Here is a 26,852-nt window from a genome sequence, read left to right on the forward strand (position 1 = left end):
CAACCGACAGCTCGGCCGACAGCTCAGCCGACAGGCTTTCCGGCCCGGTGCTCCCACGCTGACCTACTCGGTGGCGGGACTGGAGTTTTGGGAAGGGAGAGTGAAGTCATGTGTGGAGGAGCCATTTGGGCCAAGCAAGAAAGCCTACACTCCATTCCTGTGCTCTCGGGGTTTTCAGAGACAGGAATGTTCTCCCCCTCTCTTCTGAAAGGTCATCGTGGGCAGGGAGCACGTCGGCCAACTCCGTCGTATCGGACTCTCCCAAGCACTTGGTAGAGTCCTCTGCACACAGTGAGTGCTCAATAAGTACTCCTGAGTGATTGATTGAAGATTGGGGACAAGCTCTGCCACTTGTCAGCTGTGTGACTGGGCAAGTCACTTCACTTCTCTGGGCCTCAGTTACCTCATCTGTAAAATGGAGATAAAGACTGTGAGCCCCACGTGGGACAACCTGATCACCTTGTATCCCCCCAGCGCTTAGAAGAGTCCTTTGCGCATAGTAAGCGCTTAACAGATGCCATTATTATTATTATTATTATTGGGGGCCAGTTTCGGTCAATGCAGCAAATTAAATCATCTGCACCAATCATTTGTGTAAAGGCCAAATGCGTTCAGTCAGCCAGTCTGGTTTATTGAGCGTTTAGTGTGTGCAGAGCATTGGAATAAGTGCTTGGGAGAGTACGGTAGAAGAGGTGCGTTCCCTGCCCACAGCGAGGTTACGGTCTGGAGGGGAGGCCGAATTGTCCATTCCAAGCATGTAATAGAGTGCTCTGCACATAGTAAGCGCTCAATAAATCCCAGCTCTGCTACTTGTCAGCTGTGTGACTATGGGCAAGTCACTTCACTTCTCTGTGCCTCAGTTACCTCATCTGCAAAATGGGGATTGAGACTGAGCCTCAAATAGGACAACCTGATTACCCTGTATTCATTCATTCAATAGTATTTATTGAGCGCTTACTATGTGCAGAGCACGGTACTAAGCGCTTGGAATTCGGCAACAGAGACAATCCCTGCCCATTGACGGGCTTACAGTCTCTACCCCAGTGCTTAGAACAGTGCTCGGCACATAGTAAGTGCTTAACAAATACCAACATTATTATTATTATCCAGGCTCTGCCACTTGTCAGCAGTGTGACCTTGGGCAAGTTACTTGACTTCTCAGTGCCTCAGTTACCTCATCTGTAAAATGGGGATGAAGACTGTGAGCCTCACGTGGGACAACCTGATGACTCTGTATCTCCCCCAGCGCCTCGAACAGTGCTCTGCACACAGCGATTGAGCAGCGTGGCTCAGTGGAAAGAGCCCGGGCTTGGGAGTCAGAGGTCATGGGTTCGAATCCTGGCTCTGCCACTTGTCAGCAGTGTCTCCGTGGGCAAGTCACTTAAATTCTCTGTGCCTCAATTACCTCATCTGCAAAATGGGGATGAAGACTGTGAGCCTCACGTGGGACCACCTGCTGACCCTGTAATAATAAGGTTGGAATTCGTTAAGCGCTTACTATGTGCCAAGCACTGTTCTAAGCGCTGGGGGGATACAAGGCGATCGGGTTGTCCCGTGTGGGGCTCACAGTCTCTTCACTTGTCTGTGCCTCAGTTCCCCCATCTGCAAAACGGGGATTGACTGTGAGCCTCACGGGGCACAACCTGACGACCCTGTATCTCCCCCAGCGCTGAGAACGGCGCTCGGCGCCTAGTAAGCGCTTAACAAATACCAACATTATTATCATAAGTACTATTGAGTGAATGAATTGAACGAAGATGAGTGTCGGTCGATGGATAAGTGACAGAGAGGGCGGTCGGGGGCTGAGCGAAGAGAGGGGAGGCTGTGCAGAAGGGGGCGGGCGGCGAGGAAAGGGGGGAGGTGGGGGCTTGGAGAGGGGAGGCTTCTTGGGGAAAGTGTGGGCGGGTCCTGCGGGGAGGGGCAGGACCCCGGCTCCGCCCCCGGGCCCCGGCGGAGGGACGCCCGCCCGCCCTCCCTCCCTCCCTCCAGCCAGCCAGCCACAACGGCGGCGGAAGGACCGGCTGCCGCTGCCCACCGGAGCCCGAGCAGAGGAGGACGAGGAAGAAGAAGGTCGGGTCGGTTTCCGTGTCGGAGTCGTGTGTGCGGTAGCGGGATCGGCGCCCGCAACGCCGAGGCCTCCGCCCCCGCGGCACCGTCAGGGCGGCGGCCGCCGGGCCCGACCCGGCCCGACCCGGCCCGACCCGGCCCGGCCCGGGGCCCCTGCAGGAGGGGAGGGCCGAGCCGGGGGACGTGGGGCCGCCCAAGCCAGCCCCTCTGCCCCACGTCGTGTCCGCAGCCGCCGGGCTCCGGGGGGCCGGGGCCTCCCGTCTGTGTGTGGGTGGGTGTCCGGGGGGGCCCGGGGCTTTTGCTGGGGGTCCCACGTGCAGCTGTGCGGCCCGCACTCCGCCCTTCAACCGCGGCTGGGCGCGGCCGCCGCCCTCGGCGCTCCTGGGCAACAGGAGGAGGAGGAGGAGGAGGAGGAGGAGGGGGAGGGGGTTCTCCAGCGCTTCCTACGTGCTAAGCGCTGGATGCTGCGGGGGCCACCCGGAGAGGGTCGGTCCTTTCTCCCAAATGGCCCTCCCGCCCCCGAGGGGAGAGCCCTGCCCCCTCGGTGGGAAGCGGGCCTGCAGGGGTCAGGGGGGCTGGAGGGGGTCGGGCCGGGGATCCCCCGCATCACAACGGTGCCGTAAGGACCCCCGACCCGCAGCCCACCGCCCACCAAGCCAGGAAGCCCCACCCCACCCCCCCTGGCACCGCCCCGACCTCCCCGGGACCCGTGGGCCAGGCCGATGGACAGGCCGGAGGGACCAAGCGGGCACAGAATCCTCTGCCACTCTCCTTCCACCTCACCAGAAAACCGGGCAAGGCATTCGTTGGTCCACATCGCCCGGCTCCCTTGGAGAAATCCGCAGGCCGAACTAGTGACGGCGGACAAAGGATGCCCGCACCCGAAGCCGACGGACGCGTCGGCTCCAAGTCGGCTTGACCGAGGTCCGCAGAAAGCCACCTCTTACCTCGACGGTGCCAGGTGTAGCCCAGGGGATAGAGGGACCCGTGGAAAAGTGGAGTGGAATGGGGAGGAAGGTGGAATTTGGTAGGCCGTTCCGTCGTCCGTGTTCCCGGAATGCCGGCGGAGGCAAGCTGGAGAAATGCGGGAAGGTGTGTGAAAGCTCAAGTGTACCGGTCCTCGTTTGAAGAGAGAGCTGCTGACATAAGACCCCCCATCCGTGTATGTGAGCGTTGGTGAAGGATGGTCTGTGGGCACAAATCTAGTAGGGCGCATCATCCGTCATCGTACGCCGCATCCCTTCCCTGGGCCGATCAGACACCGAGCGTGGCGAATGTCTGTGAACAGAAAATGCCTAAATTAATCCAAGCTTCAGAGAAGCTAATACGGCCGTAACACCATTGGTTTGGGGGAGAGCCCAGGACAGGTTTAAAAGCCATTTGCAGAATTTATAGGACACCCGGTAATTAAAAAAAAAAAATAAAGCCCTGACACAGTCCTATACGTTAGACCCCATCGGTGGCGTTTTTTGAGTATTTACCGTACTAAGCATTTGGAAAAGTACAGTACCGTAGACTTGGTGGGCATGATCCCTGCCCACAGAGAGCCAAGATCCAGATTACTGATGCAGATATCTCCACTTCATGGCAATCAATCAGTGGTATTTTTTGAGTTCTTCCTTTGCGCAGAGGAATGTAAGCAGGACTTATCCTCTTCATCTTCTGTTAAGTCATTATGGTGGAGTGCGGGGGGCAGGGAAAAGGTTGGCGGGGAGGCGGGGAGCAATGCAGGACTGAAAATAGAGGTAGGCTGCGCCCAACAGTTCTTAAGTGCTATATATCCATCCCCTGAGACCGACTCTTTACTGATATATCTGGAGTCTAAGTGCCATTTCCTTCCACCCTCTAGCCCAGAAAGCCTTAAGGTGTAAGTAAGCTCCTTGTGGGCAGGGATCTTACCTACCAACTCTGTTGTACTGCGCTCTCCCTAGTGCACTTAAAAAGTGCTCTTGTAAACACTCAAATACCGCTGAGTGATTGCTAGTAGTCTTTGAGCCCTGCCTTCTTCCAGTCATTCCTCCTCCCCTTTCCCACACCCAAGATATAATGAAATCCCTTGCCTCCTTTTTGTCCCTTTACGTAAATTGAAAAGTTAGCACCTCTGGCAAGAAATGGATGTACAGAGTCCATATATGGCCAAAGTGTAGCGGCTGTGTGTGTTACCTGACTGTGTTCAGGATTCCTCCCTAGGCGCTGATGCCCAGCCCCAGCAGACCCTCCCCGCTCTCGGGCCACCTCTCACCCCCCTCCCAATTGCCCTAAGTTGTGGGGCAGACTTTTCGGGGGAGGAACAGATCTCAGACACTATCCAGAAAGGGTAGGCTTGGTTTGGATCGTCTTCCAAGGGAAAGAACGTGGGCCTAGGAGTCAGAGCACCTGGGTTCTAATTCCGACTCTGCTGCTTGTCTACTGTGTGACTTTGGGCAAGTCACTTCATTTCTCTGCGCCTCAGTTCTCTCATCTGCAAAATGGGGATTCGATACCTGCTCTCTCTCTTACTCAGACTGCGAGCCCCAAATAGGACCCGATTCTCTTGCATTGACCCTAGCACATGATACAGTGCTTGGCACATAGTAAGCGCTTAAGAAAAACCTCTATTTTAAGAGTGATGCTGAAGAGGTTTCTCTTATAGTGGGTAGGCATCTATGATTCTATATATATCTATGATTCTTTTTGTCTATTTTGATGGTATGGATGACTGACTACTTGTTTTGCTGTCTGTCTCCCCCTTTTAGACTGTGAGCCCATTGTTGGGCAGGGATTGGCTCTGTTGCTGATTTGTACATTCCAAGCACTTAGTACAGTGTTCTGCACACAATAAGCACTCAGTACGATCGATCGGATGAATGAATGAATGGGGTCAGACTGAGATTCATGATTGATCATTCTTTTCCCTGGATGGCTCATCTTCTCCTACCTGGGTTTCACTTGGGTTGCAGCATCTCTGGCCCTCTTACCTCTCACCTGAGTTAAGGTAGGTCTGTCTTTAGAGGATGTGGGTTCTAATCCCGGCTCTGCCACTTTGCTGCTTGACCTTGGGCCAGTCACTTCATTTCTCTGTGCTTCAGTGACCTCATCTTTTAAATGGGGATTAAGACTGTGAGCCCCACGTGGGACAACCTGATTAACTTCTATCTACCCCAGCGCTTAGAACAGTGCTTGGCACATAGTAAGTGCTTAACAAAAACCTCAATTTTCAGCTGAGCACCTAATTGGTAGACTAGCACTTATTTTGCAGTACACTGTGCCCTAAGGTTATCTCTGAAGAAGGTTCACTTCCATAGAATTTTAGACATACTTGTAAGGTCCCTCTAGACTGTAAGCTTTTTATAGGCAGGGAACTTATCTGCTTAATGCAGAGCTCTGCAAACAGTAAGCACTCAATGTATACCATTGATTGATGGATAACTGTCAATGCTATATCTCTTTGTCTTCTCTTATTTCCTTGGAGGCCTGTCAAACTGGAAGTACTCTACAGCACTGCTTACTTACAGAATTACTTTACTAGCCTAGGAATATGTAAAGCAGTTCTCTCACTTTCCCATTTCCGGGGAAGTTTAGTATGCATCTTATCTAGTAAATATGCTGAAAACTCTCAGCAAACTAAATTAAAATACAGTTCAAAAGTCCATGGACAAATAACTCATCAAACTTGCCAGAAAGGAAATAGAGAAAGGATTTCTGGGTTTGATTAAAGTGAAATAGCACAGAATGACAGAGAAGCAGCATGGCTCAGTGGAAAGAGCCCAGGCTTGGAAGTCAGAGGTCATGGGTTTGAATCCCGGCTCTGCCACTTGGCAGCTGTGTGACTGTGGGCAGGTCACTTAACTTCTCTGTGCCTCAGTTCCCTCATCTGTAAAATGGGGATTAAGACTGTGAGCCCCACGTGGGACAACCTGATTTCCCTGTATCTACCCCAGCGCTTAGAACAGTGCTCTGCCCATAGTAAGCGCTTAACAAGTACCAACGTTATTATTATTAGTATCTCTCCCAAACTATGATGTCCCAAGGTGATGAAGCAGACTTTCCGCATCTCTGGTGGTTTGCTGCCTTCCTGCCCTGGGAGTCGCCTATTTTGCCTGCCCCTAGGCCTGCCACTCCCTGTGTAAGCTGAATGAGAATTCTTTACCCTGTACTTGGCAGATTGGATTAGTTGCTATACAGCTGGATTTAAGTCCTTTTTGGCCTAAATTATGAAGGTAGACCTCACTCTATCTGAGCCCAAATGGATTGAAGCCTGTATTCAGGACAGTATCTTATTTTTACGTGTGGCTGAGCTCCAAACTGACTTCCAGGGGTTAGAGGCCTAAGGAGGGAGTCCTGAAGGTAGGTTGACATGTGTGTTTGGAGGGTGAGAGGGGGGGAAAATGGGAGGGTATGTACACAGCTGAGTTTGTAACCCCAGTGGTCACGCAGAAGTTGAGTGTGTGCCTGAGGAATGTGGCTCTTGCTTAACTTCAGTTCAGCACTTAGGGGTCCTGAGGAGGTCCAGACAAGAGAATACAATGTAACAATATAACAAATACATTAACGCAGTGCTCTGCATACAGTAAGCACTCATAGTTGTTTTGGGGCAGGGACCTGATCTGCTAGTTCTGTTGAACGGTCCTCTCCTGAGCGCTTAGTTCAGTGTTCTGTGCATGGTAAACTCCCAATAAATACGATTGATTGAGTGGCAGGCTGGTGACAATCCTATATTTTTCAGGCTTGGTGGAACACCGGGTTTTAGCTGTGTAGGACAGTGAGAATTTTGAGGATGCTCCCCTTTTAAATGTGTACCCCCTGGGAAGCTCTTGGGAGTCAGAAGGTCATGGGTTTTAATCCCTGCGCTGCCACTTGTCTGCTGTAAGATCTTGGGTAACTCCACTTCTCTGTCTCTTACCTCATCTGTAAAATGGGGTTTACAACTGTGAGCCCCTCGTGAGACAGGGACTGCGTCCAACTCGATTTGCTCGTATCCACCCCTGCACTTAGTACGGTGCATGGCACATAGTAAGCACTTAACAAATACCACCATTATTATTAGAGGCAGTTTCCTTTTTCTATCCCCACAACTTAAGAGCTGAGAACTTTACACAACATAAGAGCTGAACCAGTGACAGAATAATAGTAATATGGTATGGGAAATGAGTGCCCTCTGGGTGTGGTACACTGTATTAGTAGTAATAGTATTTGTTAAGCACTTACTGTGTACAGAACACTATATTAAGCTCTGTGAGAGAGTGCAAAGGTGGGAATTTGACCCGATCCTTATTCATTTCATTCATTTGGTTGTATTTATTGAGTGCTTTACTTTGTGCAGAGCTCTGTACTAAATGATTGAAATGTACAATTTGGTATCCCTTCTGGGGCTCACCACCCAAGAGGCACTTAAGCACTTCTCTGACAAAGAAGTGATAGGTGCTCTGGCACAAGCTTGCAATATAGTGGAGGAGAAAAACATAAAAATCTAAAAGTAGAGTGGTCAAAATAAGTGATTGAATACACATAGTCCTCATAAAACGCATTAGTGCTAGAGCTGGCTGAAAGGATGATAATAGTGGTATTAAAGGGCTTGTTATGTGCCAAGCCCTGTACTGAGCACTGGGGTAGATAGAATATAATAGAGTCCCTTATGGGGGCTCACAGTCTAGGAGGGAGAACAGGGATTGAATTCCCAATTTGCAGATGAGGGAATTGAGGCACAGAGAGTTTAAGCGACTTGCCCAAGGTCACACTGCAGGTACTTGATGGAGCTGGGATTAGATCCCAGGTCCTCTCACTCCCAGGTCTGTGCTCTTTGCACTCGGCCACACTGCTCATTGTGCTGGGAAATTAATCAGGGAAAGCTTGTTGGAGGAAAGGGATTTTAGGAGGGCTTTGAAAGTGGGGGGAGCTGTAGTCTGCCTAGTGTGGGGAGGGAGGGAGTTCCCAGCGGGGGAACAGTATGATTGAGGAGATGGTGGTGGGAGAGTCAAGTGAGGTTCACTAATAACACATGATAAATTAAAGACTATTGTTCACTCGTTTTAATTACATGTTTACCTCTGAGACAGGAACAGTGATTGACCTTCCACTCCCCCACTCTTTCCCATCCTCTTATGCTTCTGCTTAGGAACTGCAGTCAATCAGTCGATGGTATGTGAGTGCTTGTGGTGTGCAGAGCATTGTACTAAGTGCTCAGGAAAGAAAGTACAAGAGCTGATAGACAGGATCCTTACCCACAAGGAGCTTACAGCCTAGAGGCTTTCTCTGTTAGAGGGTGGAAGGAAATGGCAGTGAGACTGCAGATATCCAGTAGAGTGTCAGCCTGGGTCTCAGGGGATGGATATAAAACACTGTTAAGAACTCTGCTCAGAACAGCCATCCCCTTTAGCAGTCCTGGGGGTGGCCCCCAACTCCACAACCTTTTCCCTGGCCTCCCTACTGCCTTAGCGGAAGATGAAGTGTTTATATTAATGTCTCTCTCCCCCTCTAAACTCTAATTCGTTGTGGGCGGCAAATAATAATAATTTTGGCATTTGTTAAGCGCTTACTATGTGCAGAGCACTGTTCTAAGCGCTGGGGTAATCAGATTGTCCCACGTGGGGCTCACATTTTTTTAATCCCCATTTTTACATATGAGGTAACTGAGGCACAGAGAAGTTGTGACTTGCCTAAGGTGGAGCTTAGGATTAGAACCCACGACCTCTGACTCCCAAGCCCGGGTTCTTTCCACTAAGCCACACTGCTTCTCTGGGAATGTGTCCATAGGTTAGAGTACTCTCCCAAGTGCTTAGTACAGCACACAGTAAGTGCTCAATAAATACGATTTAATGAATGAATGAAAAAGTTGATAATTGGGGGCACCGACTGCATCTTAAATTTGGAGGAGAATCTTCTGTCCAGTCTTTAGTCGTCCCTGCGAAACAGAGAGTAGGAGGTGGCGGAAAACGATGGGAACATCTTTAGCCAAAGGATGAGGGGGCTCTGAATGGTATTCATTCATTCATTCATTCATTCATTCAATCGGGAGAGCTGCTTTGTAGCCTCATGAAAGCTTTCCATTGTTCACTCATCGTGCCTGGCACCATTTCAGAGAAGTCACCGAACATGGGACACGATTTCTGTTTGTAGTAGCTTACCTGCACAGCATGTCTGATAACGTAGAGGGCAGTCGTTCAGTTTATGTCACCATCAACAGTGAATCTTTGAGTCCCTTTGCAGTAGTTCTCGAGTGGGTGTTAAGGCACAGTGGTGCCAGTTGGAAATTGAACACTAACAAATTATAGTAGAAGCTAAATTAAACCAACCGGGACTAAAGTTAGTTAATATAAAGGAAGGAAGAACAGTTGCATTTGTCATTTTGGATAGATTCAGATCCCATTGGGTTGATATCCGAAGATGGCATAATCTCCTCTCCCACACCCGCCCCGCAATTTAGAGGAAGGGAAGGCAGACACTTGGAGAAATGTGTGTGGATAAAAAAGTGTAAATATCAAACTCATTTCTGAGGCAGAAAGATGACAAAAAAGGCATTACTGAAAACATCGATCTTCTTTAGAGAGATTGATTTTTTTAATTCAAGCCCTTTAAAATATGCGCTAGTAAATTGTTGACTTGTTTCCCTGATTAACTGAAAAACCTTCAATAGCCAACTATTCCTTGCTAGAAAAGCTACTAAACACTGCTTTTCCAGTATATTGCGGAAGAAGGACAGGGTGCTGAGATTCATGTGCAGTGAATTTAAGGTGCCACTAATTGGGGGGAAAAAATTAACAAAACTGCCAATCTAGATGTCTTGTTAAAGAAGTTGTTTTATCTCCTTTGTTTTATTTAGGCAAAGAAGAGTATGAACTAAAGTGATACAACTGTCATTTAAGTTACTTTAAATATGAAATAATTGAAATGGTCATGGTTATGCATATTGATCACTGTAATCATTAGTGAACAAAGTTCATTATAGTTAGTCTAGTTTACTAAAAAATGTTAATGATTAACATTTTTTGAACAGCACCTAATTGAATCGTCCTGACCGAGGTACTTCAAAACAATCACCATTGAGTGCAAATTTGCATACCTTAAAGAGTATGTAAATCAGGGATGACTACTGATTTTTCCCTGTTCGGTTTCATCATCATCAGTGGTGTTTATTGAGTGCATACTATGTGTGGAGCACTGTACCAAACGCTTGAGAGAGTAATAATAATGTTGGTATTTGTTAAGCGCTTACTATGTGCAGAGAACTGTTCTAAGTGCTGGGGTAGATACAGGGTGATTAGGTTGCCCCACTTGGGGCTCACCGTCTTCATCTCCATTTTACAAATGAGGGAACCGAGGCACAGAGAAGTAAAGTGACTACAATACAGCGCAGTTGCTAGGCATGTTCCTTGCCGCCATTGGGCTTACAGTCCTGCCTCCCTGTCTAATTCTGTTGTACTGTACTCTCCCAAGTGCTTTGTACAGTGTTCTGCACATGTTGTTGTTATTATCAAATGCCATCGAAGTGTTTCCAATTCATAGCAACTCCATGGATATATTTTCTCCAGAACCTCTTATCTTCTGCCATAATCTGTAACTGTGCTAACAGTTCTTCTGTTGTTGTTGTGGTTTCTGTCCCTCTAGCTGCTGCTCTGAGTCTTCCATGTTTTCCCTGGACTTTTCCTAACATTAGTGGCTTCCCCAGAGAATTAGTCACCCTGATGCACATAGTAGTCTCTCAATAAATACCATTGATTGGTAGAAGGGGAGGCAGACATCACCTTGCCTCCTCCTCCCTCCCCGCCCCTCCTTCTATATCCCAGCCTGCACACTCCACTCCTCTGGTGCTAACCTTCTCACTGTGCCTCGATCTCACCTGTCTCAACTGCCGACCCCTGGCCCGCGTCCTACCTCTGGCCTGGAACGTCCTCCCTCCTCTAATCCGCCAATCAGTCTCTCCCGCAACCTTCAAAGCCATAATAATGTTGGTATTTGTTAAGCGCTTACTATGTGCAGAGCACTGTTCTAAGCGCTGGGGGAGACACAGGGGAATCAGGTTGTCCCACGTGGGGCTCACAGTCTTAATCCCCATTTTACAGATGAGGTAACTGAGACACAGAGAAGTTAAGTGACTTGCCCACAGTCACACAGCTGACAAGTGGCAGATCTGGGATTCGAACTCATGACCTCTGACTCCAAAGCCCGTGCTTTTTCCACTGAGCCACGCTGCTTCTCTACTGAAGCATATTGAAGGCACACCTCCTCCAAGAGGCCTTCCCAGACTATGCCCCGCTTTTCCTCGCTCCTCCTCCCTTCTGCATCACCACAACTGGCTCCCTTTGTTCTTCCCCCCTCTAGCCGCCCCACAGCACTTATGTATATATCTATAATTCTATTTATTTATATCGATGCCTGTTTACTTGTATTGATGTCTGTCTCCCACCTTTAGACAGTGAGCCCGTTGTGAGCAGGGATGGTCTCTCTTTATTGCTTCATTGTACTTTCCGAGCACTTAGTACTGTGCCCTGCACACAATAAGCACGCAATAAATGCGATTGAATGAGTGAATGAATTTAAAGTAGCAGAGTAATTGACTTAGGTTATTATAATAACCTTTGTAACTATTTCCTGTACCAAACTAGGCGGATGGGCTCTTTATTATGCTTTTTGAAGCCAAAGTTGTTTGGCCAAGTGAAACAGCTGACAAAATGTGTTTCTGGTAGTTGAGTGGAGCTAACTGTATTTATTCATATTAATAACTGTCTCCCCTTCTAGACTGTAAGCTCGTTATGGGCAGGGAACGTGTCTGCTAATTCTGTAGTGTTGTACTCTCCCAGACATTTAATGTAATAATAATGATGGTATTTGTTAGGTGCATACTATGTGCCAAGGCCTCTGCACATAGTAAATGCTCAATAAATACCAATGATGGATTGATTAGGGAGAGAACTGTTCACTGGTATCCCTTTGTTAATGAAAGGAGGTGTGTGAAAATGAGAACAATAAACAGCTTTAGTCTTCTGCTGTGTTAATGAGGTCTTGGGGTGATAGAATGGTAGTACTTAAATGTTTTCTGTTAATGGTAATTACTGGTGAGTCGTTTAAGACTGGTTATGCTAGTTTGTGTTGGAAGATTTTGTACTTGCCACTTAGCCTCTTGCCTCCAGTTTTCGATGGAGAAAAGGAAAAAGTTCAAGTGGTTCTTTAAGATGCTTTGTCAGCAGGTTTCACCATTTCAGAAATTGCCACAGACCACTCAGTGGGGACTGTTTTAAAATAATACAAAATGTTCTAAGCTTGTTTATGCACCCTCTACACAGACGGAATTTCAGTAGTCACTTAGATTACAAGAATTTTATGGTTTGTGGGTTTTTGGTTGTTTTTTTTTTTTGGCGGGGGAGTAGGGGAGTAGCTTTCCTTTCTTTCATTGTATTTAAGTGCTTAGTAGGTGCCAGGCACTGTACTGAGAACTGGGGTAGATACAAGCAAATCAGGTAGGACATAGTCCAGATGGGGCTCACAGGCTTAGCCCCCTTTTTACAGATGAGCTATCTGAGGCACAGAGAAGTGAAGTGACTTGCCCAAGGTCACACAGCAGACAAGTGGTGAAGCTGGGATTAAGACCTAAATCCTTCTGACTCGCAGGCCCTTGCTCAATTCTGTAGCCTGTAAGCTTGTTGTGGGTGGGGATTTTGTCCATTTACTGGTATATTGTACAGGGCTCTGTACACAGAGCTCAATAAATACGACTGATTGACTCTATTCACTAAACCGCGATGCTTCTCTGATAAAGACAGGTCCTCAGTTGATCACAATAGGTTCTTTTAATGGGGAAAAAGTTTCAGTATTTAAAATATCTGTGGGGATGGGAGATGGGCGTTCTTCTGTTTTCTGAACCATGAAGCTAGTATCAGCACACCTCCTTTAGTGGGAGATGTATTTTCTCTCCTTTTGTTCTTTCCTGTAAAAGAAGATGGAAATCAGACCATTACTGAGGCTCTTCAGTCTGAGTAATGTATCCTCAGGAGTCCACCAGCTGCACACTGGAGCAGATGTTCGCAGTTAATCACATACGTAATGAACTGAGCCATCCTAGTCGTCTGCTATTATGAGCGTCTGCTTTCTTACTCAAGACCAGAATCAGAATTTTTATAGAACCTATCCCGAAGATTGGTACCACATGAAGTCCATAGAGGAAATTACTTTTTGGAGGTAGAGTTCAACAGAAAAAAAATTGAGCGGGCATAATCGATCACAACTTTGTATCATTAGTTAGGGCTGTAATTAAAAAGCCTAGGACTTGATCGTATGGTGGGTGTTAACAAACGTGACACCTGTAAGAGCTAGTGAGTTAGCCCTTTTCATTATGTGTCCCCTTATTAGGCTGTGAAGAGACTGGCAAGAGTCCAGAGAAGTGATAAAATTAAGGATGGAAAATAAGTTCTTTGGAGGAAAGTTAAAGCAATTAGGCTTGTTTTGCTTGCAAAAAGTTAATGTCATCCTATAGCTATAGTCAAGAACACTACAGGTTTCTTAACCCTTTGTACCCACAGAAAACTGAGGGAAAAGATTAGACACTCTCAGGATGATAAAACACGAGAGGTTCCTACACTCTTACAATGTGGATTAAAAAAACCAGGATATTATAAAGATCAAAACACCCAAACTAAATTGAGAGAACTCTAAATAGACAAGGAAAAAATGACTTAAAGAATGAATTTGTCACACGGAATGGTGAGCGTTTGGAGACTGCTATATGTTCATTCCAAAATCCTAGAACGAGTCGTCTACAATCGATGCTTAGAATTCCTTAACTCCCATTCTCTCCTAGACCCCCTCCGATCTGGCTTCCGTCCCCTCCGCTCTACCGAGACTGCTCTCTCTAAGGTCACCCGTGACCTCCTTCTTGCCAAATCCAATGGCTCCTACTCCATTCTGATCCTCCTTGACCTCTCTGTTGCCCTTGACACTGTTGACCATCCCCTCCTCCTCCATACCTTATCTCACCTTGGCTTCACGGACTCTGTCCTCTCCCGGTTCTCCTCTTACCTCTCTGGCCGGTCATTCTCGGTCTCCTTCGCTGGCGCCTCCTCCCCCTCCCATCCTTTAACTGTTGGAGTTCCTCAAGGGTCAGTTCTTGGCCCTCTTCTGTTCTCCATTTACACTCACTCCCTCGGTGAACTCATCCGCTCTCACGGCTTCGACTACCATCTCTACGCAGGTGACACGCAGATCTACATCTCCGCCCCTGTCCTCTCCCCCTCCCTTCAGGTTCGCATCTCCTTCCAAACCCGGTCCTCTCCCAGACTTCCCTATCACCGTGGATGGCACGACCATCCTTCCCGTCTCTCGGGCCCGCGATCTCGGTGTCATCCTTGACTCGTCTCTCTCGTTCACCCCACACATCCTATCCGTTCCCGAGGCCTGCTGGTTTCACCTTTACAATATCGCCGAGATCCGCCCTTTCCTCTCCACCTAAACGGCTCCCTTACTGCTACGGGCTCTCGTTATATCCCGGCTAGACTACTGTGTCAGCCTTCTCTCTGACCTCCCTTCCTCCTCTCTCGCCCCGCTCCAGTCTATTCTTCACTCTGCTGCCCGGCTCATCTTCCTGCAGAAACGATCTGGGCCTGTCACTCCCCTTCTTAAACACCTCCAGTGGTTGCCTATCGACCTCCTCTCCAAACAAAAACTCCTCACTCTAGGCTTCAGGGCTCTCCATCACCTTGCCCCTTCCTACCTCTCCTCCCTTCTCTCTTTCTACTGCCCACCCCGCACGCTCCGCTCCTCCGCCCCCCGCCTCCTCACCGTCCCTCAGTCTCACCCATCCCGCCGTCGACCCCTGGGTCACGTCCTCCCGCGGTCCCGGAACGCCCTCCCTCCTCACCTCCGCCAAACTGATTCTCTTCTCCGCAGCTTAACCCTCTTTTCCCCCCATTTCCCTCTGCTCCTCCCCCTCTCCCTTCCCATCCCCTCAGCACTGTACTCGTCCGCTCAACCGTATATATTTTCATTACCCTATTTATTTTGTTAATGAAATGTACATCACCTTGATTCTATTTACTTGCCATTGTTTTTACGAGATGTTCTTCCCCTCGACTCTATTTATTGCCATTGTTCTTGTCTGTCCGTCTCCCCCGATTAGACTGTAAGCCCATCAAACAGCAGGGACTGTCTCTATCTGTTGTCGACTTATTCATTCCAAGTGCTTAGTACAGTGCTCTGCACATAGTAAGCGCTCAATAAATACTGTTGAATGAATCCAGAAAAGATAAATGCGACATATGTTAAGCACTTATCTGCCAAGCATTGCTCTAAGCGCTGAGGTGGGTGCAAGATAAATTGGGGACTATTTCTGTCTTGCATCGAACTCACAGTCTAAAGGAGAGGGAGAAAAGGTATTAAATCCCCACTGTACAGGTGAGGAAATTGAAGCAAAGAGAAGTGACCTACCAGTCATGCCGCAGACAAGTGGCAGATCTGGGATTAGAACCCAAATCCCTACTCCCAGGTCCGTGCTCTTTCCCCTGGGCCAGATATATTTCTGAGGTACAGAAAGAAGTGTCTAGAGACTTCAGAGTGCATCATGAAATTTAAAAGATCAGTCTTCCCTGTAAACAAGTGACTGTTTTAAATAAACTGATCAGCTAGGCTGCCCCATTGCAAAAGCCAGTAAGAAACCAAAGATAGGTAGCTATGAGAAAGCGCTTTCAAACGTGTCAAAAGTTATCCTAAATGCAATTATCATCAGGACAAGATATGTGTAACCATATATTCTACTGTTGTAAAGATACTGAATGAAGCATTACTTGGGAAGAGTAGGAAAATGTGTTATTCTAGGAATCAAAATAAGAATATCCATAATAAAATTAACCCTCCAAATTAGGTAAACATTTTGAAATGGGGTAAATCTGGATAAAGGTGGCAAGATTTGAAAAAAGAGAAAAATAATAGTTTTGTTATAAAAGATTCTTAGAAATATTGGGGGAAATTTATTTAAAAATCAGATTCAAATGGAGGACAAAATACATTTTAAAGCATTTGATTTTTACTTGCTTAATTTTTAGGGATGACAGAGTAAAATCTTATGTGAGTTTTTTAGGGAAAAGTATGACCCGGATTTAAATCTCCAGTTATTGCCCAATCTCCCTCTTACCATTCTTCTCCAAATTCCTTGAGCAGGTTGTCTACGTCCACTGCCTTCACTTCCTCTTCTCCAATTCTCTTCCTGACCCCCTCCAATCTGGCTTCCATTGCCTTCACTCCAGCAAAACTGCCCCCTCAGGAGTCACCAATAATCTCCTACTTGCCAAATCCAACGGCCTCAATTTCATCGTCATTCATTCAGTAGTATTTATTGAGCGCTTACCATATGCAGAGCACTGTACTAAGCGCTTGGAATGTACAATTCGGCAACAGATAGAGACCATCCCTATCCAATGAAGGCTCACAGTCTAAACGGAGGAGACAGACAGCACAGCAAAACAGAGCAAAACAAAACAAGACAACATCCGTGGCTCAGTGGAAAGAGCCCGGGCTTTGGAGTCAGAGGTCATGAGTTCGACTCCAGAATCTGCCACTTGTCAGCTGTGTGACTGTGGGCAAGTCACTTAACTTCTCTGTGCCTGTCACCTCATCTGTAAAATGGTGATTAAGTGTGAGCCTCACGTGGGACAACCTGATTACCCTGTATCTACCCCAGCGCTTAGAACAGTGCTCTGCACATAGTAAGCACTTAACAAATGCCAACATTATTATAAATAGAATCAAGGAGATATACAACTCATTAACAAAATAAATCCTCCTCAACCTGTCTGCCTTTGACACTGTTGACCACCTGCTTCTCCTGGAAACACTGTCCAAACTTGGCTTCATTGACACTGTCTTTTCCCTAGTCGACATGGCACGGGCTTGGGACTCAGTGGATGTGGGTTCTAATCCCGGCTCTGCCACTTGTCTGCTGTGTGACCTTGAGCAAGTCACTCAACTTCTCTGTGCCTCAGTTACCTCATCTGTAAAATGGGGATTAAGAATGTGAGCCCCACCTGGGACAACATGATTACCCTGTATCTACCCCAGCGCTTAGAACAGTGCTTGGCATGTACATAGTAAGCGCTAAACAAATACCATCATTATTATTATTATCTCTCTGGCCGCTCATTCCCAATCTCTTTCACAGGCTTCCTCCTCTGCCTCCTACCCCCTAACTGTGGGAGTCCCTCAGGGCCCATCTGGGTCCCCTTCTATTTTCCATCTACACTCCCTGGGAGAAATTATTTGCTTTCATTGCTTCAACTACCATCTCTAGGCAGGTGGCTCCCAAATCTACAACTTTACCCAGGGTCTTTCTCCTTCTCTGCAGTCTCGTAATTCCTCCTGCCTTCAGGACACCTCTACTTGGCTGTCCTGCTGACATCTCAAACTTAATATGTCCAAAACAGAACTCCTCATCTTCTTGCCCAAATCCTTCCCTCCCTCCGACTTTCCCATCACATCCCGTCTGACAGCACCATCAACCTCCCAACCTCACAAGCCAATAACCTTTGCATTATCCTCAACTCATCTCTCTCATTTGACCAAATATTCAAAACCACCAAATCCTGTCAGTTCTACTGTCACAATATTGCTAAAATCCACCCTTTCTTCTCCTCCTAAACTGCTACCGTGTTGATCCAAGCACTTATCCTCTCTCGCCTTGACTACTGCATCAGCTTCCTTGCTACTCTCCCTGCCTCCCATCTCCTTCCACTCCGGGCCAAACTTCCCTTTGCTGCCCGGATCATTTTTCTAAAAAAAAGTTCAATCCAATCAATCCGTGATATTTATTGAGTGCTTACTTTGTTCAGAGCACTGAACTAAGCACTTGGGAGAGTACAGTATAACAGGAGACGGGATGCCTGCCTTCAAGGAATTTACAGTCTACTGGGGGATTTGTCTATCGACTCCACTAGATTGTAATATTGAAGGTAGGAATTACATATACTAATTATCTTGTGTTCCCCCAGGCTCATAGGGCGGTACTTTGTACACAGTAGGCCCTCAGTAAATGTTGTTGATTGAATGAAATGGATAGATGTAAAAAAAAATTCCCTAAGGACCATGGTTGGTCGGTCGCTGCTTAGCCCTTTCATTGATGGGCTTCGGGCTTTTATTAGGGTTGCCATAATTCTGCCCTGATCAGTAATTTTTGAACCTTCCTAAGTGTATCTTGGTCCAGTTCTCTCTCCTCACTATGCTCTGTTCTATAGGCTCCAGGCATTTGTAAAATCTACTTGGCAATTTCTGAATCTAGAATTGTTTCAGGTCCCTGAAATTTTGTTGCCAGGTCTCGACAGCCCCTCTCCTCCAACTGGCTCTAGATCCCTTTCGATCACACAAGCCCACTCTCTCACTCACATATCATTGTTTTTCTTCTTCAGAGTGGGACTGTGGTCTCCTGCACCAGGTAGATGCTATTGCATTGGCCTTATTCATAATGTAAATGATTCTCTTCTACACGGTAGTTGTCGATACTATTCAATGTACTGCACATTTAAATAGTTCTCATTTGGGACAGCCGGGAATGTTCGATCTCATCTATCTCGGCACCAGCCTCTCATCCACATCCTGACTCTGGTATGGTACCCCTTTCCTTTTTCCTTCCTTTTTTCTATCTGATGGACAATTACTTTCCCCCCCACCTTCAAAGTCTTATTGAAGGCACATCTCCTCCAAGAAGATTTCCCTGCCTAAGCCCGCATTTCCTTTTTTCCCCACTCCCTTCTGCCTCACTCTGATATGCTTCCTCTATTCATCCCCCCCGCACCAGCCCAACAGCACTCATGTACATACTTGTAACTTATTTATTTATATTAATGGCTGCCTCCGATTCTAGACCGTAAGCTCGTTGTGGGCAGGGAACGTGTCTGTTATATTATGCTCTTCCAAGCACTTAGTACAATGTTCTGCACACAGTGTGCGCTCAATAAATACTATTGATTGGGAGGTCAGCAGTGAGTCAGACGAGATCAAGGTAAATTGAGAAGGTTAGCATTAGAGGAGCAAAGTGTGCTGTTTGGGTTCCAGTAGGAGAGTAGAGAAGTGACATAGGAGGGGGCAAGGTGATTGAGTGCTATAATGCCAATGGTAAAGAGTTTCTGTTTGATGTAGAGGTGGATGGGCAACCACTGGAAGTTCTTGAGGTGTAGGGCAATATGGCCTGAATCCGTTTTCATTAAAAAATGATCCGGTCAACAGAGTGAAGTATGGACTGGAGTGGGGAGAGACAGGAGGCTGGGGGATCAGCAAGGAGGCTGATACAGTAATCAAGGTGAGATACGATAAGTGCTTGAGTCAACATGGGTAATCACTAGCACCCAGGTCTCCTGCCTCCCAGTCCCTTCCCTTGCTACTAGACCATACTGCCTCCCATCTGAGCCAAAACCCCACTTTTTCTCCCTTGCACACATTGATCATAATTATAATAATACTTATGGTATAGAAGAAGCAGCATGGCTCAGTGGAAGGAGCACGGGTTTGGGAGTCAACGGTCATGGGTTCGAATCCCAGCTCTGCCACTTGTCAGCTGTGTGACTGGTGGGCAAGTCACTTAACTTCTCTGTGCGTCAGTGACCTCATCTCTAAAATGGGGATTAAGACTGTGAGCCTCTGTGAGACAACCTGATTACCCTGTAAATCTACCCCAGCTCTTAGAACAGTGCTCTGCACATAGTAAGCGTTTAACAAATACCAACGTTAGAAGTGCTTACTACATGTCAGGCAGTGTGTCAGACTGGAGTAGATAGAAGATTATCAGCTAAGACACAGTCCCTGTCCTACGGGGGTTCATGATGTAAGTAGATGAGAGTGGTATTTAATCCCCATTTTACAGTCGAGGAAACTGAGGCTCAGAGAAATTAGGTGACTTGCCCAAGGTCACACGGCAGGCGTGTAGCAGAACTGGAGTTCGAACCCCCATCCTCTGACTCCCAGGCCTGTCTGTTTTACTAGGTCACACTGCTTCCTGGCAGTTGATGTCTCTCTCCAAATTGTTATAAACAATCAGTGCCAATCCCTTCTTTTTAGCTCACCTAAGACACTGTAGTTATCGCCCTTGAATATGATAGTTGGTTTGCCAATCTTCAGATGAAAATACTGGACATCACACATTCAGAACCTGTCTTTTTGTCCCAGAACACCCATCGGTTCTAATAGATCAGATCGTTCTGCTATATTGTACCTTCTGTAGTGCTTGAACTTCATACATATGGAGCAGTTACTTTTCTTTTTCTCCAAATTAGTAGCAGCCTAATGAAATCATTCAGCTAGCAAAGCTGCTTGGAGTTTTCAAAGAGGATAGAAATCTTGAAATTTTGAATTCATATGAGTTTTAAATTCATATTGATTCTTTGTTTTCTTTCTCTCCCATTTTCTACAATATGTTAATTACATTTATTAAGCACTTGTAATATTCTAAACTATGGAGTAGGTACGAGTTCGAGATTAGACACAGTTCCTTTCACAACCTATCTTATCGCCACTTTCCAGATGAGGAAACTGAGTCCCAGCGAGGTTAAGAGACTTGCCCAGGGTCAAGCAGTGAGACAGTGGCAGAGCTGGAACTAGCTTTTATAGCAAGGCTTGTGCTGGGAACTGAAAATCTGTCAGCCATGATATGGAACATTATGGGACTAGCTTGCCAACCATTACTCTGTGTTATTGAGAATTTTCCTTAGGCTTTCTAAAACTCTGAAGAAACTCGGGAAGCAGCATGGCATACTGGATAGAGCAGAGGCCTGGGAGTCAGAAGGTCGTGGGTTCTAATCCCGGCTCCGCCACTTGTCTGCTGTGTGACCCCAGGGAAGTCACTTCACTTCTCTGAGCCTCAGTTACCTCATCTGTAAAATGGGGATTGAGACTGTGAGTGAGACAGGGACTGTGTCCAACCCAATTTGCTTATATACACCCCAGCACTTAGTACAGTTCCTGGCACTTAGTAAGCGCTTAATAAATGCCATTATTATAATTATTATATTTTCAAAATATAGTATGGTAAAGCTTGGTCAGAAGCAAGACTGACAGGAAGTTAGTTTCTGGAAGTCCTGATAGAATGCTGGCAGCAGTACTAGTAGAAAATAAAAATTCAAAAAGCTCTTTGCAGGAAAGCAAGCAATCGATCATCAACTCCTGCAGTTTCTTGTAATTATTATAAAAAGGAGGGGGTCAGAAGCCTGCCCCTGATACGTAGGTCAAGTTAAAGGAAAATTCACTACTAGACTCTAGACTTAGAAACAGCATGGCATAGTGGATAGAGCCCCGGCCTAGGAGTGAGAAGGTCATGGGTTCTAATTCTGGTTCTGCCACTTTTCTGCTGTGTGACCTTGGGTAGTCACTTAACTTCTCTATGTCTCAATTACCTCATCTGTAAAATGGGGATTAAGACTGCGAGCCCTACATAGGACAGTCTGATTACCTTGAATCTACCTCAGTGCTTAGAACAGTGCTTGGCACATAGTAAGTGCTTAACAAATACCATTATTATTATTACTGTAAGTCACTGGGGTCGGGCAACGTGTTATCAACTCTCTTATTTTGTACTCTCTATCCTGTAGTATTTAGTACAGTGCACTATATACAAGTACTCAAGGATGATTGCTTGATTGGAAGTAATAGTAATAATAATAATAATGATGTTGGTATTTGTGAAGGACTTACTATGTGCCAAGCACTGTTCTAAGCGCTGGGGTAGTTACAAGGTAATCAGGTTGTCCCACGTGGGGCTCACAGTCTTAATCTCCGTTTTCCTGATGAGGGAACAGAGGCCCAGAGAAGTGAAGTGACTTGCCCAAGGTTACACAGCTGACAAGCGGCGGAGCCAGGATTAGAACCCATGACCTCTGACTCCCAAGCCTGGGCTCTTTCCACTGAGCCCACGCTGGGGGTACCACAGTTGAAGAGCTAACTGCCCCCCAAATCAAAGACATTTATTCATCACTAAAGCAACATATGGCCTTAGGAATATTATCATAGCTCTGCGGGAGAACGCAGATGGTTTCATCCCCATCACAGCCAAAAAGGGAACCAACAGAGGTGCCGGAGGGAAATAATGATCATCTAAGCATCCTTTCACCAATGAGGATGAGACTCTTGGAAGCCTAAGAAACTTAGGCCAGAATGGATAGCTGGTGGTCTTAGTCCCATCTTTTGAGGCAGTCAATTCCAAATCTCAATCTCTTGCAGTCATCCACGAAAAAGGATCTAATAGTGCTCCTGTAAATATTTAAGTACGAAAAAGCCACGAGGCCTAATGAAATGAGCCCGGGCCTGGGAGTCAAAGGCCCTGGCTTCTAATCCCAGCTCCACCACTAGTCTGCAGTGTGTCCTTGGGCAAGTCACTTCACTTCTCTGTGCCTCAGATCCCTCATCTACAAAATGGGAGTTAACACTGTGAGCCCCATGTGGGGCAGGGACTGTTTCCAACCTGATTATCGTATATCTACCCTAGCACTAAATACAGTGCCTGGCATATAGTAAACACTTAATAGATACCACTGATTGGTACCAAATGCCAATTTAAAAAAGAAAAAAAGGAAAAATTTAAGCTTGGATTTCTCTTAAGAGATTTTTCTTAACAAATGGAACCTTTAGAAGATGCTACAGACACCACCCACAACCAGCTTCTTGAGAAAAAAGGCAAAAAGTGAGAGAACTTTACCGTTCTCTCCTGCTGGCAATATCCTAGCCAGGCTCCTGAAGAATTGTGTTAATCATGCAATCCCTAAATCGAAACTTGGATTTGAACCAGGCCCAAGAAGAGCAGATAGGATTTCTAAGCGGATATAATTTCTAAGGAGACAAGGAGCACTGACCTTTATACAATACTGTATTTGTAGTAAATGCTTAATAAATACTATTATTATTTCACAAAGACATGTGGCCCCATCGTCAGACCAGAACTCTGGCGACAGAGGGAGTTTTGCTTCTCAGAAGAAACTGAATCCCAGAGCTACCCTCCAATAACTGGCTGTCAGTTGAATGTACTCTTCCTATACCTCTCCTGTCCATGTCATAGTAGCTCTCTGTATTTTGATTTTCCTCTAGGCTGCCTACTTGATAGGCTGCCTGGCAATTTAAATGCTGCTCTCAGAATGTTTGTGGCAGTTCATGAGGAAACTTAAAATTCAACAGGCCATAACTACCACTAAAAGTCTTTGACACAGTCTTCCAAAAGCAGCTGGGTACTTTGAAAAGGCATATTTACCAGAAAAGCTGCAGGTAATTATTGTTAATATAAATGTTTATTTCTTGTTTGGAGGCATGAGTCTCCAGATGGGCGTGGCTCAGCGAGCTTCTTATTTTTTTGGATTGCAGTAGTGAACCAGAATTTTAACTTTGAGAAAAAAATTTTTAAAAAATGAGAAAAATAAAAATAAATCTGCTGCCATTATTTATCTTAATTAAGGGGAAATCTTGCATGAAGTGAAATCTTCAGGAAAACTCCATTGCCACGCTATAGTTATGTATTTAAAGGAACTGCTGGGTTGTTTTTGGTCTTTGGTGCATTGACTCTCAAATTTTATTCTGTTTTTATTCCTGTTCTGTCTTGTTGCCTAGTGGAGTTTGTGTACTGACAAACTTTCAATTCAAGGAATCCAGTGAGGAAAAGAGGCAGAAACCTGCAAATAAGGAGAAATCAATAGACTTTTGTTCTTTAACTTGTTTCCTTTATATGCCGCCTACTGTTGCCTGATATCTGACCCGGAAAACTCTTACGTAACTTGGCCCAACAGCTACTTAGTGGGGAAGTGGCAGAAAGAGCCCCTGGTTGGCAGTCTCCAGGGCGACCTGTTGGCTCTTCCTCTCCTGGGTGTAACGTAAACTGATCCTGGTGAGTGAGGAGGAGCTGAGTTGCAGCTACAACGGTGGCGTAATGGATTTGAATTTTCTGTCTGTTTTCTTTATGCAGCACTACTCCTCTCCTGCCTTTTGTCTAACTTTTCTCAGGGTCAATAATGACTTCAACTCCCTCAGCCGATCTTGTACCACCAGTGTGACCTAGTGGAAAAGCACGGGCCTGGGAAAGAGAGGACCTGGGTTCAAATTTTGACTCTGCCACTCTGCTGTGGACAAATCACTTCTCTGTGTCTCAGTTACATCTGTAAAATGGGGATTAAATCCTCCTCCTTTCAGTGTAGACTAGGAGTCCTGTGATCAACAACTGTGTTCAACATGGTTATCTGGTATCTACCCAAGCACTTAGTTCATTCATTCAATCATTTATTGAGTGCTTAGTGTGTGCAGAGCACTGTACTAAGCGCTTGGGAGAGTACAATACAACAATAAGCAGACACATTCCCTGCCCATGATGAGCTTACAGTCTAGAGGATGATCTTATAGTCTTAATTCAGAGCACTCAATAAATAACGGTTGATTGTCCCTGCACTTCATACAGTGTCTGGTGCGTAGTAAGAGCTTAACAAGTATCCATTTAAAAAAAAACGCCAAACCACGGATCACCTCCACAGTACGCTTCCTCCACTATTGCACACGAGCTGCGGAGCATTACTGGCATGAATCCAGACACCAGGCCGAGCTCATTCGTCTAAAATTCATCCTTACCTGCTCTCCATCCTTCTTGACTTCCAAGTTAATTGCCCGCAACAGACATTTCAGACTTAACTCCCTCCTTCAACCCTGTCACTCCACTCCTCCATATCTGGTCCCTAATAACCTGGCCATATACTTTGTCAGTAAAATTGAAACCATTAGAGGTGGTCTCCCTAAAATCTCCTCGGTCCCTCTACAGTCCCTTCCTCCTCCATCCCTCTCAGACTCTTCCATCGTTTCCAAAGGTATCTCAAGAGACCTGCCTCCTCTCAAATTCTACCCCATTCCTTTCCCCCTCATCAAACCATTTGCCCTTTCTCTGCTCTCCATCTTCAACCTCTCACTTTCCAAAGGCTCCTTCGCCACTGAATTCAAGCATGCCCATATATCCTCTATTCTAAAAAAAAAAAAAAAAAATCTCTCTAGACCCTACAGCACCTTCCAGTTATTGCCCCATTTCCCTTCTACCATTCCTCTCAAAATTTCTTGAGTGAGTTGTTTACACTAGCTGCCTCCACTTACTCTCATCCAACTCTGCCCTTGACCCTCTGCAAGTTAGCTTCCGCCTCTTCCATTCCGTGGAAAGGGCTTTTTTCAAGGTCACCATTGACCTCCTTGCTAAATCCAGTGGCCACTACTCCATCCTAATCCTCTGTCCTTTTGCTGCCTTTGGCTCTGTGAACCACCCTCTTCTGCAAACATTATCCAACCTTGGCTTCACCGACACTGTCCTTTCCTAGTTTTCCTCTCTTCTCTCTCACTGCTCCTCTGTTTCACTGGCTCTTCCTCTCACCCTTCTACTTTCTTACAATGGTTGAGACTATGAGCCCCACGTGGGACAAGGACTGTGTCCAATGTGATTGATTGCTTTTTACCTCTGAAATGTGAAATGATTGAGAGTTGGTAATGAAATTATTTTGCTTGTGTTTTTATTTGCAGTAGTCAGTCTAATCTTGCTGAGTGGGACATGTCTAGATATTTTGAATTTTTATTCTTATGGCCACGCTGAGAAGCACCGTGGCCAAGTGGAAGGAGCATGGGCTTGGAAGCCAGAGGACCTGGGTTCTAATCCCAGCTCTACCACCTGCCTGTTGTTCGACCTTGGGCAAGTTACCTAACTTCTCTAGGAATCAGTTTTGTCATCCAGAAAATGGAGATTAAATCCTTCTCCCCTGCTTCAGATTTAATGTCCCATGTGGGGCACGGATTGTGTCCAGTCTAATTAATCTGTATCTACCCTAATGCTCTTAACAGTACTTGATGGCTTAATGGGTAGGGTACAACCTGGGAGTCAGAAGGACCTGGGTTCTAATCCCAGCTCTGCCATATGTTTTCACTTTTCTGTGCCTCAGTTATCTCATATGTATAATGGGGATAAGAATGTGAACCTCATTTGGGATAGGGACTGTGTCCAACCTGATTAACTTGTATCTACCAAGCACTTAGAAAAGTGCTTGGCACATAGTAAGTGCTGAATAAATACCATTATTATTATTATGTTAGATAATAAGCATTTAACCAATACAGTTGTTATTAAGGGGTATATTCAGCTAATTATTTTTAATTTGCTAATTAACGTTTGATATTGCCGACTATGGGGACAAACTAATTCCTCATTTCTGTATTTGATATGTATTTTTTTTTTGTCATGTAGATAACTCCTGATCTTGAAAGCCTCGAGACCTAGGAAACTACTGCTGTTAAAATGTCAGCCCTCAGCAGTTACTGTCCTCATTTGGAATCGGTTGGGGAAATAACAAAGGAAGAGTTGATTCAGAAATCTCATGTGAGCACTCTAGTTCTTTTTCCTCTCTGCCATAAAATAAGCTGTTTATTTTCTTGAAAGGGTTTTTAATTAATGACCAGATATTTAGATTGAAAGTTACCTACCCAAATTATTCAGCTGACCACACAAATATAATTCTTAACTAAGACGGAAATTAATCTAAATGTATAAATTTTGTGATTTATTGTATAAACTTGTCAGATTTATTTCAACATCTGACTGGCTGTCTTTAGTTAAATAAAATTTTCAGTGTTAACTTTAGTGAACCAATCTGTGTTAATTAGTTCTCTGAAGTGATCATTTTTTTAAAGGCCCCCAAGTTCTTTCAAGAAAACATCCAATCTTAATTAGCAGCTTGGATAAAGGTAATCATTAGTAGGAATAAAGTTCATGCTTTTCAAAGAGTAATTTTATTTAAAACACAAATGGAAAAATATAGGGTTGGTTTCCATTAATCCCTTGAAAAGTTGTCACA

At 45.8% G+C, this 26,852-nt stretch overlaps 1 protein-coding gene across 3 annotated transcripts in view; it reads left to right on the plus strand.

Annotated features, from left to right (window-relative positions):
- Positions 1-1,992: 1,992 nt before the first annotated feature.
- USP33 (ubiquitin specific peptidase 33) overlaps positions 1,993-26,852 on the plus strand; it is an 84,089-nt gene continuing 59,229 nt past the window's right edge. For 2 of the 3 annotated variants that reach the window (XM_029062854.1, XM_029062856.1), the window contains exons 1-2: positions 1,993-2,070; positions 26,246-26,377. In XM_029062854.1, the coding sequence (XP_028918687.1) occupies positions 26,297-26,377 (81 nt within the window). In that variant the 5' untranslated portion in view covers positions 1,993-2,070; positions 26,246-26,296. Of the gene's footprint in view, positions 2,071-23,235; positions 23,260-26,245; positions 26,378-26,852 lie in introns of those variants that run through there. The other variant, XM_029062855.1, reaches the window with a different exon arrangement.

This window comes from Ornithorhynchus anatinus, chromosome 4, assembly GCF_004115215.2.
Source record: "Ornithorhynchus anatinus isolate Pmale09 chromosome 4, mOrnAna1.pri.v4, whole genome shotgun sequence".
Taxonomy (NCBI): domain Eukaryota; kingdom Metazoa; phylum Chordata; class Mammalia; order Monotremata; family Ornithorhynchidae; genus Ornithorhynchus; species Ornithorhynchus anatinus.